General features: G+C 40.7%; 1 protein-coding gene across 2 annotated transcripts in view; it reads left to right on the top strand.

Annotated features, from left to right (window-relative positions):
• Positions 1-12,234, top strand: part of ppp1r16b (protein phosphatase 1, regulatory subunit 16B) — a 100,445-nt gene that overhangs the window by 26,212 nt on the left and 61,999 nt on the right. The window contains exons 1-2 of one of the 2 annotated variants that reach the window (XM_080461692.1): positions 6,005-6,170; positions 8,548-8,964. In XM_080461692.1, the coding sequence (XP_080317818.1) occupies positions 8,694-8,964 (271 nt within the window). In that variant the 5' untranslated portion in view covers positions 6,005-6,170; positions 8,548-8,693. Of the gene's footprint in view, positions 1-6,004; positions 6,171-8,547; positions 8,965-12,234 lie in introns of those variants that run through there. The other variant, XM_080461691.1, reaches the window with a different exon arrangement.

Raw genomic sequence — 12,234 nt, 5'->3', positions numbered from 1 at the left:
AAGCAGCTGGATCTGATTTCATGTTGCTTATTTTGCAAGTTTTCCCATTTAATGACACGGCTCGATAAAATGTGTTGCTGCAAAACATGAAAACAAAGTTTTCTTTGGTTTGTATATACATATATATATATATATGTATAAGTAAATTGCTGGAAGTAGTAGTAGTAGTTCGATTTACATATTCACTCGCACACTAGTAGTGATTGGCTGCCAAGCATATTGCTTGCACCGTTATCTCATGTTACTAATGTGACTAATGTGACATGGTGAATGTTGTCCTTGATTGGACAGTCAGATTCAGGGTCTGCTCGGGGCACGGTAAAGATGAATAAATGGATGTTCTTTTTGGATGATCGCGATAACAAAAGTTGATCAAAAAAAAACCCCCAGAAAAATGGAATGACTTTACCGTTTTTGACAGAACTAATGTCACAGCAAAATGGAATGTCGAATCTGTGTGAATGACTTTTCTTCCTTTAACATCACTCACTGAAATCTGTCGTATAAAAAAACAGTTGACGCTTCTCTATTAGGTGTATCATAAAGCCAATTTTGGTGTTAAAAAATAGAACTGTAGGCACAGTAAAGTTTTTAATCATTCACACATCACGCACATTGATTCAACCGAGACGCAAACAAAACATGATGAAGGTCCTCCGGACTTATGTTGTTCATTTTCTTGTATTGGTAGTGGTTGGAGAACACACACTTTAAATATTAAGCAACTTATTGATTGCTTCGCAGCATATTATATGATATTTCTCAGGATAGAGGTGTCCCGTCATGTTTTATTACACTACTTTCGTGTGCGTTGGAGTTCAATAATGATTTTTCTCAGTCATTAATTAAATATATCAGCGACCTGAACTTGTTGTAGCTCCTGTAAGTCTGATCTCTATTTTGATTTCTCGTTAGTGGGTCTCGAGTCATATCTCTTTGTTAAATTAATTAGAACAAATGTTCGTTTCTCCCGGCTGCTTGCACCAAGACAACAGATGCGGACAAAATTCCGGCAGGACATTTAATATATATAAAAAATTGACGGGGAATCTTGCCTGTGGTGCATTTGTCCTGTACTGCCAAGGTCTATACGTCTGTAGTACATCGCTCAGTGCCAAATCACTTTCATAATGATGATGGAGAGCACAGAATGACCTCAATCCAGCTGGTTTGTTGTGATATTAGTGATTTAAAGCTGATGTCAGCACCGCACGCACGCACGCACGCACGCACGCACGCACGCACGCACGCACGCACGCACGCACGCACGCACGCACGCACGCACGCACGCACGCGATGGTTGAAGATGTCCAGGCTTTAGTTTTGCGCAACACTGGAAAATGTGCAGATTCATGGAGGGCGACATAACCTAAACTTAAAGCCTGATCCATCGCAACGGAAACTCATTTTATCCCCGTCTTTTGGACAAGCCTTCAGATTGAACTGTTTTAAAAGTAAAAGGCTCCCACGTGGTTGTTAAAAGAAATTCTCACATGCACAGAATGTGTCTTTAATACCTTCTGGGGACAATGTCTTAACCTTCAGTGAACATAGTGTTAACTAGTACGTGCTAAAGCCTGAATTTATCTTACTTTCCAACTAACACCCATACGAAAGTGTCTTCAATTAAAACAGGAGGTTTTCGTCAGGGGAACTTATGTCCCTACGAGGAGGACAAGTCCTTGTATTGTGAGTGTACAAACATATTTTAGGTTTAATGTGCCTCCATAAACACAAAAGTTTATTTAGTGCTATTTGTTAGGCCTACTCATTGATGCAATGCCTCAATTAAGAGCCAACCCCGAATACAAAGCAATGCCCAGTTCTCACATATTAAATTGGATACACAAGCATACATGCACTCACAGCTTCAGAAACTAAATGTACCTCTGATTCCAATCCACCACATGAAGTATGGAAACCTTTTTTCTCACACACAATATCACAGTCTGTGCTCTAAAGACAGAATTGGATCGCAGGGCTCAGTGACCCAGACTCCGACGTACAGATGAAATGGTTTATGGTAAGCTGTTGAAAATTTTATGATGGTTGTTATAACCTTTTTAAGTTTAGAAGGCCGTTAAAAATCATGTTTGAATATGGTAATCTAAGTGAGAGGCGAAGACGGTCCAGGCTCAAGCTAAATCTCATAATAATCCCGTTTATTAGTCGATCCTAGTTCAAATAAGAATACCAAGGTTTTCGCCTGATATTATTGATGTAAAATATTTATGCAGCGTCATGCTGCACTGTTCATTTTGTCTTGTTCCAGTTTGTTATATGAAAACAAACTGTTTGATCAAATCTTATCCTATATTCCTACTTATTTCTTATCCACAAACATACGCAGGTCTCCCCAGGTTCCTATTGCAGTTCACGATGCGCATCCGAACCAAAAAAATGAAACACTGAATGTTGGAAAATGTTTTGATGGCGTATAGTATTTTTGCCATTCAAGATATACTTGTTTCTAAAATTTTGCTTCAGCAGATCAACAGAAGATGGATCGTTTGAGGTGAACTAGTGAATCCACTTCAGAGCAGGACAGAAGTTGTCTGTTGTTTTCCTCCAGCAAAAGAAAAAGAGTTTTGATGAATCCAGAACATTCAGATTTGATTCAGGGAGTATGAATGGTGTCATTTGCATATTTGTGACCTTATAATTGGAACAAAAGTGGGTCCTTTGTTGTAGAAACTGCCAATTTATCAAAACAACAGCCTGAATAAATTCCGAGGCAGAACCGAGTGTAAAGCTGTTTGTAATTGTCACTCTATTCTGGGAGTTTGCTCTGGGCATAAACAGTTTGCTGATAACAGCAGCTGTTTGATGTTCATTGTCTGACCTGCTTTTTATCAGTTAATCGGTATGAAATTCAGGCTGCGCTTTCCTCTTTCCACAACAATATTAAACACAAAGTGAGTGTTACATTGGTTCCTGCAGCCGGGGGGGTGGAGGGGGCGGGGGTGATTGAGGTCAATCTGTGATTTGCTGCCTTGGCCTCGGGGACCGGCTGTGAGATCACCGGAGGGCTTACAGTTCCCTCACAGCTTCCCGTCTCTCACGTATCTTCACTTTGTCTTCGCCTCACGTTATGACATCGCTGCAACTACAAGTGTTGCCTTGTGGGCAAGAACCCCCCCACCCCCACCCCCTCAGGGCGACACATGATTTATTCTCTTCCATCTTCAGCTGCTTATAAAATGCACTGACATGTATTTCATCTTCACCTGCTTTTAATCTTACAGCAACAAAACCGGCATGTGGGCCAAATTTGGAAATTTCACAGTTTGTCTCGTCTGTCAGAGAGCCGTCAGTCAGACTATGGGATGGAAAACTTGTTCATTGCCTCTGTGTGGCGGCGTTCAGGATGAAGCGTGGTAAAATAGAAGCTGTCAGCATGTGATGCACAGTGAAACTCGCCGAGCGCTTCAGGCACTTGTTTCCCCATCGTTGTTGCCCAGCAGCTCGTCAGACGAGTCCCTCCTGTGGTTTTTGGGGGTATTTGGGTTGGAAATGTGGTTTATTATTTTTGAATTAATCTGCAGTATTCTTGGAAAAAATGCATCATTTATTCTGGCAGCATCGCCTTTGCTTATATTTTCCGTGAGTAGGTAGTAATCAGGATGTTGAACTAGAGCAAGAAAGCAAAGAAATGTCACCATGATTGAAGGAGTAGATTATTATTTATTAATTTGTTTTACAGCTGTCTCTGTGATAATGTTCATTATCAAGACTGAAAGGAAGATTAAGGAAGTTTCAACTCTAATCTGCAATTACTGATGGATACCTGCAGATAATATGAGCCATATTGATCTGCAAGTCAAGATTTTTATTTTATTCTTTATTGATTTTCTCTGCGATTTTTATCTTCAGCTGTCCATCATTTATTCTGTTTTTCCGCTTTATCCCCTTCACGGTTGCTGGACCTGATCCTGGCGGACTATGAGCTGAGGCAAATGCACAGAGAGACGCATGCACAGTTTTGTACTGTGGGAGAAAACTCAAGAACCTGGAGAAAAACCCAACTGCACCAAGATAGGAGATATTCTTACTTTGCGGCCATGTTTGTATAATATACATAACTATTTGCGTAAAATATGTCAAATGTTTTCCATCTTGACTCAATCAGAAAAGTTAATATTTCTTTTTACATATAAGAAAACCTGCGGACTTCACTCTATGGAAGCCTTCGAAGCCATTCTGCTGTTTGGAGTTAGTGAGTTTGAAAAGCAGCCAAGATTAGTGTAAAGCCACTGAGGGCTGCAGTTTTGTCTTACTTTTACAGATATTCATTGAACTTCGTACAGACAAATAGAGCTTTTGTATTACCAATATTGACAATAATAATACATGACAGAGGACCTCGGGACACAACCATGTTAAACATTCCTGATATGAGCATCTCGGAACCACCAAACATGCACAGTAATATTTGAAGCTTCTAAGATATCTAAAGTAAGTTACATTATGTTATGCGCTCATTCTTGGCACGTTTTTTGTTCATGACAATTTTACAACCATAAATCTAAAACAAATCAATTCAGTCCAGTACTTAAAGGATTGCTGTCGGCGCCAGACAATCACTGAACATCAGGTGTCTGTTTGACTGCAGCTGAGCACATCTCTGATGAGAACTTCCCCACCGAACAAATGTCACGAAACGCTTATTCAAATGTGTAGGAACTGAGAATGACGCAGAGATACTGAAGTCAGATTTTAATAGATTTGTGCCGTGAGAATCATCAGATAGACATCAGATGTTTTGTGTATCGCTGACCGGTGGAGTCGTCGTGGGGCTTCTTCGTTATGCTGCCTGTGTCATTTCTGTGATTCTCTGCTTTACTGTTCGGTCGGTACATACGTGTAACATCGTTACCTCCAAAGTGATTTGATCACCGGTACCTCCTGGGTTTCATATTCCCTGTGCTAATGCTATTTACCATCAAAGACACTAAAGAAAACATTGGATGTTGTTTGTCACATGTCCTGTGTGAAGATAATTCACTTTGCCTGCTGCACTCGCATCTCAAAGGGAGAGGGTGTGCCGCGTGACATCAAAACGGAACATTGTAATATGAAGCGTGTTGTAAAGTAAATTGGCTCGTGTAAAAAAAAAAAACCCAAAACAATATAGGTCTTTAGTTCATATTTGTTTTTAGGTATGCATTGCTTGTTGTAAAACTTTATCACACTTTATTTATACCTAGTTGCTTCAAATAATGAAATCTTTAACAGCAGTTATGTCAAGCCAAAAGTGAAATAAAGAGTTCACCCAAAAACGGTCCACTATATGAGTTTATTACCATCCCAGGGTAAATGCACACTCGTACGCACGCATGCATAAATGCATTTCAACAGTATATTTAGAGTCACCAACTTACCTCAAACCTACGTGTTTGGGCTGTTAGAGGAAATCACAGTACATGAAGAAAGCCTTTTTAACAATAACAATTAGAAGCCCTGATTCTATTAAAAATCTCATATTTATGTAAATTTAAAAAAATCTAAATTAAGTTACCTGTGGTGGAGGCTGTCTTGGCTAACTTTTCACAGAAGACAAATGGCAAGTTGTTGGCTCACACGCACGCACGCACGCACGCACGCACGCACGCACGCACGCACGCACGCACGCACGCACGCACGCACGCACGCACGCACGCACGCACGCAAACGGCAAATAGCTTTTGCAAACTGGAGGAAGACCTCTGACTTAAAAAGATAAAAGAACATTTTGTGGTTTAATGAGCGAGTTTTAGTGTCACTGATAAAATGAGGCTGTAAACTCAGGAATCTTTATTCACCGTAAACCATAAATTTGAACATTAGCGACCTCATTAAGGCCGCAGTGTATTATGATTTTATATAATTATTCTGAGATGAGGTTTGAGGGTCTTTACACATCATCTGTCTTCTGCCCAGCGTGATGCTCTTCCTGCTGAAGCACTGACGCTGCATTAAGATGAACTCAAGAGTTTTGTTTGTTTTCTCGAGTGGATTTGCTCCTGTGAGGAGGAGCAGCGTGTCGGCAACAGATGATACTGACAGCGATAACAATACCACCATATTCATGTAATGCTCTCACAGTGCTGTGTGGATCACCTGTGGTGCACTGGAACATGTTTACATGCACGGCTTTCTGAGGAATTAACCACAGCATGATGCCTATAAAGGTAGATATAATCCATTTATTATTGCTCTTTTACATGTTTTTCCTGTTTATCTCACATGTGAAGTGGGGAGAATATGATAATATACCATTATCAAGTTGGATGTTTTTTTATTATAGCACATAAAGGTTTTTTTTTAATAATTTTTTTTATATATATAATTGTGATAATCTTATTGATTTCTTCAATTGAGTGTTCTGAGTATATCGATTTTGCCCCTAAAATAAAGGCAGGTCTTTTAGTCATGTAAATAAATATGCACATTTTTCTTTTTATTCATGATTTTGACTCAAACTGTATTGTCATACCACAACAATTGCCTTTTCTCAGTTTATTTGCGAAACCTTGACCACAGCCTGCGTTTCTGCATCTGCTGTCTGTTTTTCCTCGAAGGACTTAACGGGGAGGGAAAAGTTGCTGACGGCACCGGTTTGAAAATCCTGCTGAATAGTTTGAAACTCTGCTGTTAATCCTCTTGTGATCAACCTGCTGGGTCCCGACCCGGTCTTTACAAATCTCTCGCTGTAAACCATTTGGCTGTGTTGGAAATATTCCCATTCACACTGAGTATACGGTCTCATTCGCCACTCGTAAATATTTTGAAATACGTATTTGTTTTAAAGAAAACTGAAGTTTTCTGTCCTGGAAGCAGTCGCTTAACCGTAATCTCTGTTTTGGATGTTACACAGAAGCTATACTGAAACTAATGCTGTCGGAAACGATGATGCTTCTTGTTTCCTGTCCATGTTTTGGTGGCTGCTCGCAAAGGAAACGTAGAATGAGGTCGGTGGCAGACTGACTAGACGCAGCAGCAGGCTGTGCCGTAGAACCAATCGGTTTCATCAGTGTCAGGCTGCAGCCAGGAAGACAGATTCATCATTGCTTGTCAAATAGCGAGTACCAGGAGGTTTCATGCATAAAATATATTGATTTCAAAGCTGCTGAAATCTTACAGACTGTCATTTACTTTAATGTTTATGTTTGTGATTAGAAAAGGGCCGGACTTTCATCAGGGGGAGGTTTTTTTTTTGGCTCCGGTGTCCAAATGTCCGCACATTGTTAAAGAGTGCTGTTTCAAGGAAGTAGACTGAATAATCACCGCAGGCTTTCAGCCACTCTCTGTGTGTATTTATGCCAAATCCAGCATTTTCCATCCCATTTCAAACTGTTGTGGCCCTGCTGTTGATCATTAGATCCTAACAAAGCAATATTTTCAACTTTTGAGGTGATTATTTTGGAGTGTTTTCATACACTCGCTGAGCGAATCGGCTCTCCCTGCTGGTCCCTGAAAATGAAAACAAACTGAGGTTCTGGCTTTGTTGGCTGACTAATGGTGTTGCTTTCAATTGTCAGAGAAAAAGACGCTGTTGTGCATGTTTGCAGCCAGAGAGAGGCAACATCATCGGAAAAAAAAATCCCCGCTTCAGCTTGCTGCCCCACTACTTTTTCTTCTTCTCTGTATCAGTTGCTCATTATGTCAAACGTTTTCTTCATAGCAAAGAGGAAGTGGTTAACCTTGTCGGAGCCTGGCAGACGCGGCTCTGCAACGGCTCACAGAGTGAATGGAAACAAGAGACCGCAGCCCATGCTCAGCCATTTAGGTGAAAATTGAAAAAGTGACCCCCATTCTCATAGGGGTTCATTTATCCCACCGTTTACCTCCCGCGTTCATACTTTTGGTGAGGAAACCATATGAAGCACAATGATGGGCGGAAATTGAATGTATGGGAAAAAAAACAACCAAAAAACAAGGTTGCTCTTATTGTTGTTTCACCTTTATGATAACCTCAGACTAATGATATTTATATTTTCATGATAGTAGAAATACACAAACAATTGAAATGCAGTTACTCAGCACTTTGTGGATGTGATCTTTGGTTGGTGTAACTAGGCCACCGAAATGCGGCTCTATGCATTTTGTTGTTGTGCATCAAACCTAAGCTCATTTTCAGACGCCAGCATTTCCTGGAAAGACTTCAGCAAACAGCAAAGTGAATTTACTTGAAATGACATTTTGCAATTTCCACTTTTTGCTCACTGGCCTGTTTTATTTAAGTTCCAGTTAGTAGAAGTTAGGTTTATGTCAACTGAAGTTTTTTTTTTATTTAATTTTTTTTATATATTTCATTCTTTGAAAATGCATTATTGGGCAACACGTTGGTCCAGCAGATCATCTGCTTCAAACAGCTTCTGTCTCCTGTTTCCTCCTCCCATCAACCACATGTCAATGTTCATGATCTTCACTGGTTTTTCTCTTCTCTTATTTGGAAGCTTCATCCCTCCCTATGAAGCCATCTTCTCTCCTACATACATGACATACATTTCTGCTCACTCCCAGTGAAAAACTTGAACCGACTCTCTATCTCGTCTTCTCCCTCAGGCTGTTTGCTGCTACTAAAAGGATGATGATGACGATAATGGAAGGAGGCCTTCGCCGAAGGTGCAGCCCACGCTAAAGTCTCGACTCACGACCACTCCTGCTACTGCCGTCCCCCCCCCCCCCCCCCCCCCCCTCCCCCTGCCACCATGGCCAACCACCTGGAGCTGATCCAGGAGCTGCAGCAGCTGGACAAGGTGCCCAGTCTGGAGAGGCTGCGGGCTGCCCAGAAGCGGCGCACTCAGCAGCTGAAGAGATGGGCCGTGTACGAGAAGGAGATGCAAAACAAGAAGCGGAAGGCCGACAAGAAGGGACGCAACGCCAACAACCTCCTGCAGTCCCACGAGTCCAAGAGGCACGTGTCGTTCGCCGCCAGCGTGGCGCTCCTGGAGGCGTCGGCCAGGAACGATCCAGATGAAGGTAAGAGCTGGACATCCGCGATGCGTTCAAGTTCAGCTCATACTTTTAACAGTTAACAGACAATTAGAATGCTGCCACTTTGGATTCTTACCAACTATAATGAGGCAGCACTTTGAAAGTCAGTGCGGGTGTTTAGTTGGGTAGTTCAGAGTTAAAGTCGACTTAAAGCTCGGTGTCGCCACATTTGAATAATTACTCCAATTCCAGCCTCACCTCACTACTTCAGCTTGATATCAAAATGCCAAGGTCAGGAAAACGATTAACTGGGCCTGCCCACTTAAACTGCCAGCGGAAGTCACTCCATTTGAATTGAATTTGTTCTGCTAGGAGACTGGTTTATCATTGGGAAATAATGGAGTTGTCACACTGAGATGAAACTCTGCCAGTCTTTTAATTAAAATTTCTACGGATGGTGCCCCCCTATTTGGAGATAATAATTGTTTTCCTGCAGTACAGGCAGTCCCACAATGCTGCGGCAGTGCTAACAGCGTGTCCGCGATGCGGGGATGATAACACGCTGCTATCTTTCAGATATGGCATCTAATTTAACGTCACTTTAACCTGAAATTGGATTGAACTCTACATAATAAGCAATACAGCCCACAGCAGCACTACTGTACATCCTCCGCTGGTGCAAGCTGTCTGCACAGATAGGAAACACACCACGAAGCTGATGTATTTCCATGGTAATACTCACAAGGCAGAGGCTCTGCAATGCACACACACACACACACACACACATACTGAGATGTGCACACACCTGCACTTTGAGCTGTCTTGCATTAGCTTCTGCAGGAATGAGAGACAGTAGAAGTCTTGGGACTTGTAATGTGCACACAGCCTGTTGGATTTTACTATAATACTTAACCTTAATGAAGCTTTAATAGAGCGGACATGCACTGCAGGGATTTTAATTGAGTGACAGGATATGCTGGCTTCGACTGGCTTCCGATTGAAAAGCATTTGTTATGAGCTGCTGTGTGTGTGTGTGTGTGTGTGACCCCCAGAAAGACTTTTTGGAGCAAAATACTCCTAAAAGATGTGATCTTTTAAAATCTTCAAATCCTCTGATTAAAGCTTGATTTAATAACGAGACATTTATCATCATCCGAAAACTATTAGTAAGGGCCCCTCAAAGGCCAAATTGACATTCATTATGTAGTCAAGGCATTTAGAAAAAAAAAAAAAAGTGTGAATGTCAGTGAGTTCACTCAGTTTTTAGAGGACAGACATAACAAAAAGAAGTGTTACGCTGCTTGAGTACAACTTTTTTTATTTTTTTATTTCACCTTGAAGAACAGTTTTAATGGAACAGGGTTTGAGGACCATCTGGCCTCCAGATACACACATTTGCAGCTTGTAAAATAGAAATAACATTGCTGATTTAAGCAAGTACCTGAAGTTTAATTCATGCTTGGTTGAATAACAGATTACAATTGTGTGTATGTGGAGGAATTTGTAGGGGTTGATGCTGCAGAATGAATATATATATATATATATATTTAAGCACTTTGTATTTTGGATTAACTTGTGGGTAAAGTCCTTCGAGTGCAACAGAACTGTGTGAACAGGATTTCAAGGTTCTCCTTAAAAAATAAATAAATAAATCTAATTAGTTTCCCGATGTTCAGATATTTCCAGAAGCACCATCACTGTCAACAGATTTTGTAAATATGAAAATGTTTGGATGCTGATGCATGGCCAAACAGTGGAGTAAACACATTTCGACAACAATCCCAGTAAGAATTGAACTGCATGTCCTTCATCGAGGATTCACTTCATCTGTATTGGACTGCGTTCGTTTCAAATGCGTGTGTGTAGTTAAACACCTGAGAGCAGAGGATACTGTAGGTGGTAACGTAGAATCATATTATATTCATGTTATTATATGAGCTGAGATTGAGTTGAAGACAGTAATATTATATTTGGATTTAGGTTCAGCCTCTTAAAAGTCTTCAATTGAGTACAATGTTTGCATCTGGAAAATGACTGGACGGTTGAAACGGCTCTGTTATTTTCCTTCTGCCACTCAGTTGCCATATCCATATTACTGGGCTTCAGCCATGGGATTTTTATTATTATTATTTTTTTTTTTTCATTTTATTTCTAAAACTTGTTTGACATTTTGTATTGGTGTCATGATTTTGAGCCGAAGAAAACTTCACTTTAAGAAGATTTCTGTTAAAAACATGGGGGGGCAACTTTGATCATTGTGAAAGCCACAAACACCAATTTCACATTTCCCAGAAGGACTGATATGGATGATAGCAGCTAATTCAATAAAAGCAATTTATTGTGTATTCTTTCATTTTACTCTAACTTATATAGAACATTATGAATATTTTTGACAGAAAGTGTCATACATTGTATAGACGTCATGGCCAGACACGCCAAGACTAATAGTCTTCCTCCTCTTATTAACGAGTACTAACCACTCCACAGCCGGGCCAACACGCTCAGCTTCACTACTGAAGATTATTTAACAAAATAGTTGTTGTGTTAAAAAAAAAAAAAAAAATGCAATCATCACAATGGTGATCTGAAAATCTTTGACGACTTGACAACTATTGTGATGTTCAGTTTGCTCGTGTGGTGGCAGTGTAATGTGTTGATGAGCATGTTGCCTCCGCGAGAAGATGATCCTAGTTTGAGTTGCGTGGTCCTTCCTGTGACAATGTTGGATGTTCTCCCTGTGCCTCTGTAAGTTAAAGTCCAAAGACATGATTGTTTACTTAATTGGAAAAAGTCCAGCTCCTTACCTTAGTTCTGGATGGAACAGGTGTAGAAGATGAGTGCTACTGGTCTTATTCCCCTGTCCATACTGTCCATACTCTATCTCAGAAGCTTTCTATCCTACCTGACAATGCCAGAGCATGGATGGCTATTCGCGTGGCAATAGGATTTATTTTGATTTATCTTTCGATCTGTAACATCAATGGTAATAAGGTAGTTTCACACCTCCTCTTCCAGAGCCATTCCTGTAAATAATGAACTTTGCCTGTCAGCTCAAGCCGTATGTTCTCACCTCATCTATTTTTCACACACCATAATAAATGTGCCACGCTGTATTTCTTCAATCCGCAACATTGGATGCAATGAGAGCACTTCTCTTTGCTTTATTTTGAGTGTTTTCTGATGTTAAAGGCTCTGCCAGTTCTCCTTACCTCTGACAGTGCCTGGGCAAGAAAACATTTGCTATCACCGCTGTTTAATGAGGGTGACCATGAAAGCCGTTGCAGAGATAAAAAGGGAAAGGAGGGCCGGGATGTA

Source organism: Lipophrys pholis (genome assembly GCF_963383615.2).
Source record: "Lipophrys pholis genome assembly, chromosome: 4".
In the NCBI taxonomy this organism is placed as follows: domain Eukaryota; kingdom Metazoa; phylum Chordata; class Actinopteri; order Blenniiformes; family Blenniidae; genus Lipophrys; species Lipophrys pholis.
The sequence above is the reverse complement of the archived record's forward strand: the minus strand, read 5'-3'. Positions and strand labels throughout refer to the sequence as shown.